General features: G+C 33.5%; 1 protein-coding gene across 2 annotated transcripts; it reads left to right on the forward strand.

The window, feature by feature from the left end:
• The first annotated feature begins 286 nt into the window (after positions 1-286).
• Positions 287-5928, forward strand: LOC131954608 (arsenite methyltransferase-like). 2 transcript variants are annotated; one of them, XM_059318383.1, is made up of 9 exons: positions 287-420; positions 874-1004; positions 1296-1365; positions 1494-1575; positions 2138-2272; positions 2952-3094; positions 3288-3398; positions 3716-3790; positions 5392-5928. In XM_059318383.1, exons 2-9 carry the CDS (start codon positions 907-909, stop codon positions 5440-5442), a joined length of 765 nt encoding a protein of 254 aa, XP_059174366.1. In that variant the 5' UTR covers positions 287-420; positions 874-906; the 3' UTR covers positions 5443-5928. The 2 variants fall into 2 exon arrangements, with proteins under 2 accessions (XP_059174366.1, XP_059174367.1); XM_059318384.1 differs by having other exon boundaries at positions 3716-3754.
• The last annotated feature ends 274 nt before the right edge of the window (positions 5929-6202 follow it).

The raw sequence follows: 6202 nt of genomic DNA on the forward strand, positions 1-6202 counted from the left end.
GGCTACGCCACTGTTATTAGTGATCACTATCCATGAGATTTATAGCTAACATCGTAATATTGTATGTGCTACTTTATGTGCTTTTTATTTTCAGCAAAACTAAAAATTGAGCGTCTCAAATGTAGAGAAGACCGAAACAAAAAAAGATCTGAATTTTGTTTTTATTATATCACTAAATCGTGCTATAGTTCAAGGAACGAAACAATACCTGTAGTAGCACCCTCTGCCATTTCGATTGTTTATAAAATAGCATTTTTTTTTTGCTGCAGCTATGACGGTACAGCCATGATTATACCCGATGACATCCGCGGGGCCCGTGTCCTTGACATTGGCTGTGGGGGAGGCTGTCTGACCTTCACCTTGTCGAAACTCGTCGGTCCATCAGGCTACGTCGTTGGTGTGGACAGTTCCGAGAAATTCGTAAGGTTTCGGTCATGGACATTTCATCAGTTCTGTACATAAACGATATTGACATTAACTCTTTATTCCTATAAATAACAAGGTGGTATTCTTGATTCGAATGTTACCATATATATATAAATAAATAAATAAATAAATATATATATATATATATATATATATATATATATATATATATATATATATATATATATATATATATATATATATATATATATATATAGGTGTGTAATTTATTAATATATATATAGTATCTATATGTATAATATATGTATATATGCTTATATATATACATATATATATATATATATATATATATATATATATATATATATATATATATATATATATATATATATATGTATATATATATATATATATATATATATATATATATATATATATATATATATATATATATATATATATATATATATAAAGTATATCAAACAGATCAAGTTATGTAAAGAAGAGACCGAATACCACATGAAAGAGTGGGGCTACAGTCAACCAAACTGTGAGTTCATACAAACTGATGTAGAGAAATTGATGGATTTACAGCTCGAACCTTTTGATGTCATTGTGTTAGTATATAAGTCGACAATTTGTCGTGTTTACATTTCGTTTTTCATTAATTATAAGAATAATTATAATTTTTTTTTATTTTGAATCTAAAATAATTATAAAACACAGGCGACACTTATAGTGCATATTTATTTAACTACAACATATATTATTTTTCTAAACGTATCTAGAATTATTAAATATTTTTATTTTGTATTGCTATTTAACCGAGAATATAGATACAATATAGGTAATACATTAAATTTAAGGAAACTTAAATAATAATGATTTTAACACGCTATTATTCTTAGATCTAACGGACTTTTATGTTTAATACCCAACAAGACAAATATATTTAACATCTTGTCTAATTTACTCAAGGTAATAATTATATTCAACCGTTTTATTCTCTAATAAAAATAATTTACAAAAATAAGGAAAATAATTACATAATATTTTTTACACTCCCAAAGAAATAAAAGTATTGTACTTCCTCTATGTTTTTCTAGGAAGGTGGAGAGTTCTACGACAGCGATATTTTCTCTGACGTGGAGCAATGTCTGGAAGTCAAGAACAATCCCATCTATAACTGTGAGCTTCATAACATTCACATATCTGTCGTTTGTACAAATGTAAATACAATGTATATGAAAAGTCAACTTCCTTTCAAACGTGACGGTCTATAGAGCAAGTGGAGTTCAATTGCTACTGGGACCTCGGCATATGAAGAGATAGTGTGGTCAGCCCTATCGACTCTGGGATGGTCTATTGACTTGAACTCGGATTCGAACTCGAAACTTATCGGTTAGCAGTCCAGATCTCTATCGATAGACCACTCCTTCCCATACATTATAAACAAATGTAGCCTATATAATTTACAAATATGATCTAATAACAAACTGAGTATTGATTAAAAGTTCATAACATTCAGTACAAGATTAATTAAAATAATGATCACATTGTATCATATACGTTATCAAAATATCTCAAATTTACAATATCCATCAAGGCACTGGTAAAGAAAAGGGTAAGTGACTACACTTGAAAGTGTTAGCGTAACACTAACTCTTCAAGCTGGCTAGCGCGGCTATTGTATTGTCCGTTATTATTATGAATTACTTTATTGTATCCACCCCTTCCACAACACCCGCAGGCTACGGCATCAGTGATGCAATGATCTGGTCTGACCTACAAAGAGTTGCAGGCAGGGTGGGGTTCTCTGATCCCTACCTGATCTACGCCGCTGAGGCGTTTCAGTTTGAACATGAGAAGCTCAAACAAGATCTGAGTGAGTGAATGATTATAATAATCAATAAGCAATACCTGAGTGAGTTAATGATTGTAACAATCAATAAGCAATACTTGAGTGAGTGAATGATTGTAACCATCAATAAGCAATACCTGAGTGAGCGAATGATTGCAAAATCATTTGAGTATTGCCGAGTGATTGAGTGTAAAATAAACTATACAATATCTGAGTGAATGAGTGGTAATATATGTAGAAAATATTTGAGTACGAGAATGATTGTAAAAAAAAAACATTTTGAATGGTCTGAGTGCGTTAATGATTGTAACAATCCTTAGATGAGTGCTGACTTAGTAAATACTGTTAGGCAATACCAGAGAGAGAAAGTTGGTGCAAAAGAGTAAAGAAAATATTTGCGTTATTGAATGAATGTAGCAATCATTCAACACGATCTGAGTGAGTAAACGATATTACTGTTAAGTAAAGCTGTATAATATATTTTACAATATTGCGTCCTTTATGTATGGAGCTAGTTAACTACATCACAAATGGTATAACGTTATGTATTAAATAAACGATGTTTTTACTCTGAAGTTCAAATTAACTGGGTCATCTTCTGTGCAAGGGAGCAAACTGTATCATTTATTGTACAAGGGAGTTAACTCTGTCAATTAAGGCACACATGAGTTACCTATATAAACAAGTTAATTTTACTCTCCAGGGGGAGTGAACTACGCCTGTGCCGTCTACCGACTTATCAAGTTGGCGCCTGAACAATCTGAAGGAGGAGCCGTTGTGACGTACAAGGGCACGCTAGATAACTGTGATGAGTCGTTTAAGTGGGATGTTGATCTCACATTTAAAGTAATCTTTGTTATGATTTAAGACTTTTAATAATAGCTTTTAATTAACGTTAAAATTTAGGTATTATCACTTTTAAAATAAAATTAAATTACATCTGTATTTTGAAAACTACAAAAAAATTAAAAAAATAAATAAAATAACAATAAATAAATAAAATCAAGTTGAAAATAAATATAAAAAAAACCACTTTCAGCGAGGTGTTCCTGTCAAGATAGACGGGTGCCTGGCAAGTCTCTTGAGTAAAACCAAATATTCAAACCACTTTGTTATTGAGGAGTCCACGGACAAGGTCACTACCGAAAAGGTAAAGATGTCATGCTTGGTTACACCCCTTTAACGTAGTTTAAACATTGAAACGTAATGTTAAAATTCTGTTAAATTTTTATTTCATTGATTTTATTGTTAATTGCGACTTTACTAATTACGTTTTTTCTCATAAACAGTGATACGAAATGAAATATATATATATATATATATATATATATATATATATATATATATATATATATATATATATATATATATATATATATATATATATATATATATACAAATATGTATTTTGCAGAAATTAAAACAATAAATAGTGTTATGTTCAAGTTAATGATTCTTTTTTTTTAGAACCAGAATCCATTTGTATACTTGAAGAAGTTGCGAGAGGTAGGCGGGGATTACCCTGAGCCCATTTACCCAATGGTAGGTGTGTTTGTTATACAGCTGTATGTGGTTGTGTATATGATGTATGTGGTTTTGTTTGTTGATATTGTATGTGATATTGTCTTTAATCGTGTATGGTATGCTGCATATGGTGTTGTGTTAGATTTAATATGTACGCTTGTAAAAGTGACATTCTGCTGGTGAAGTAGAGTTCATCTGTTTTAGTGACATTGGCATGGAATTGGATGATGTGGGTATCAATATGCCTAACCATTGGCGTATCGAGGTCGGGTGTCACCCGGTGCGGAACTAAATGGTGTCACTCCCCAGAGGCATAGCGACCCTTTGCCGGAGATAAACTTTCAAACTTTTGATTTGCACCCCCATCCCTCAAACTTTTGATTTGCACCTCCATCCCTCAAACTTTTGATTTGCACCCCCATCCCTCAAACTTTTGATTTGCACCCCCATCCCTCAAACTTTTGATTTGCACCCTCATCCCTCAAACTTTTGATTTGCACCCCCATCCCTCAAATTTTGATTTGCACCCCCATCCCTCAAACTTTTGATTTGCACCCACATCCCTCAAACTTTCGATTTGCACCCCCATCCCTCAAACTTTCGATTTGCACCCCCATCCCTCAAACTTTCGATTTGCACCCCCATCCCTCAAACTTTCGATTTGCACCCCCATCCCTCAAACTTTTGATTTGCATCCCCATCCCTCAAACTTTTGATTTGCACCCCCATCCCTCAAACTTTTTATTTGCACCCCCATCCCTCAAACTTTTGATTTGCACCCCCATCCCTCAAACTTTCGATTTGCACCCCCATCCCTCAAACTTTCGATTTGCACCACCATCCCTCAAACTTTTGATTTGCACCCACATCCCTCAAACTTTTGATTTGCACCCCCATCCCTCAAACTTTCGATTTGCACCCCCATCCCTCAAACTTTTGATTTGCACCCCCTTCAAGTTTTTTTCTATATATTTTGCTATTTTTTGCCTTGGTGTCACCCTCCTAAATGGTGTCACCCGGTGCGGTCCGCACCCCTCGCCCCCCCCCCCCCTCGCTACGCCTCTGTGCCTAACTCCCTTAGTTTCCCTCGCGTGTGTATGGTACCTATCATAGTTGGGTGGACTCAGGGACGTCCTACCTACTCAATCCTCGGATCCAAACTCTTAACTTTCGGATGAGCAGTCTAGCGCTCTACCTTTGTGCGGCGCCGTCGTAGGTAATATTTAATGTGAACACTCTGGGATCTTATTTTGATAAAAGAAAAAAAAAACATATTACATATTGCACTTTAGGGGATCGGCGTGGTCGAGTCGGTAAAACTCATGGTTCGAAACCCTCAGGCAGATGAGCCTTATTAGCCGGGGAAAGCCACATTTCTAGGAGAGACAACTCCAACATCAAACAACTGCTGCCTTGTAGTTTGTTCTTGTTTGGACAAAGGCTATGGAAACAAATCCAAAAATAAAAGCAGGCTGAAATCGGAGTCAATGTCCTCAATGTCGCATAACAAAGTTGACACGTATCCTTAACTGTATAGGAGGGTATCCCTTCCAACACTAAAATTAAAAATGAAGAAGAAGAAGATATTTCACTTTATATTTTATTTATTGTTTATTCAGGATGACGACAACAACCGATTTTTTGAAGACATCATTGACAAGTCTTTGTAAACTTTGCTGCTAGTTAAATATATATAAAAATCATCATTGGCACCTTATTTGACAAATCAGTATTAACGTCATAATTTAAAATCATATAACAAAATTGTAATTAACAATGTAGTTACTAATTCTAGAAAGCTTTATCATTTGTATATTACTATTAATATATTTATACATACACAATTATTTATTGTAAATCATGTGATAATATCCTATTGTGTATATATTTTTAAAAAAAAACCCATAGTAGAAGAAAGTACAGCAGTATTCAATAAATAAACAGATGACGTTTGTTAGCTGAGCTTAGTAGCCCATCTAGAACAGAAAAGCCCAAAATAACCAATAACTGTCTTGCTTTAAGTTTTTGGATGAACTGGGAGTAGATCCAGCAAGAAAAGCAATCTTAAGAATGGGTCAACGGGTCATATGACACATAGTGTATTGACACGTAATGCTTAACTGTGTTGGAGAAATCATCTCTACATAGATATACAAATTTACAACGCAGAATAAAAATAATATAGTATTAGACGTTATACGGGCATGATCTCAAAGCATACATAAAGAAGAAGATTATCTGTCATTTATAATGAGCAATAACATATTTACAAGTATACACATGTAGATCTTAGGTTTGTAGTTCATGTTCTTTTTATCATTTAATTGAATTAGTCCGATCAATGGTAAACCCACATAACAATTTAATGTTCAATGTTTATCACCCCTATATCTCTGTCTTTCACTTTTTAAATATTTTTTTTATGTTTAC

The sequence above is a fragment of the Physella acuta genome, unplaced genomic scaffold, assembly GCF_028476545.2.
Source record: "Physella acuta isolate Inbredline_101_S28 unplaced genomic scaffold, ASM2847654v3 ptg001015l, whole genome shotgun sequence".
Classification (NCBI taxonomy): domain Eukaryota; kingdom Metazoa; phylum Mollusca; class Gastropoda; family Physidae; genus Physella; species Physella acuta.

Excerpts from the sequence above, each read along its gene's own strand:
- LOC131954608 (XM_059318383.1), top strand. The coding sequence starts at position 907 with ATGAAAGAGTGGGGCTACAGTCAACCAAACTGTGAGTTCATACAAACT. Across the intron at positions 3,095-3,287 it reads ATGTTGATCTCACATTTAAA|CGAGGTGTTCCTGTCAAGAT; the intron begins GTAATCTTTGTT and ends AACCACTTTCAG. Across the intron at positions 3,399-3,715 it reads ACAAGGTCACTACCGAAAAG|AACCAGAATCCATTTGTATA; the intron begins GTAAAGATGTCA and ends CTTTTTTTTTAG.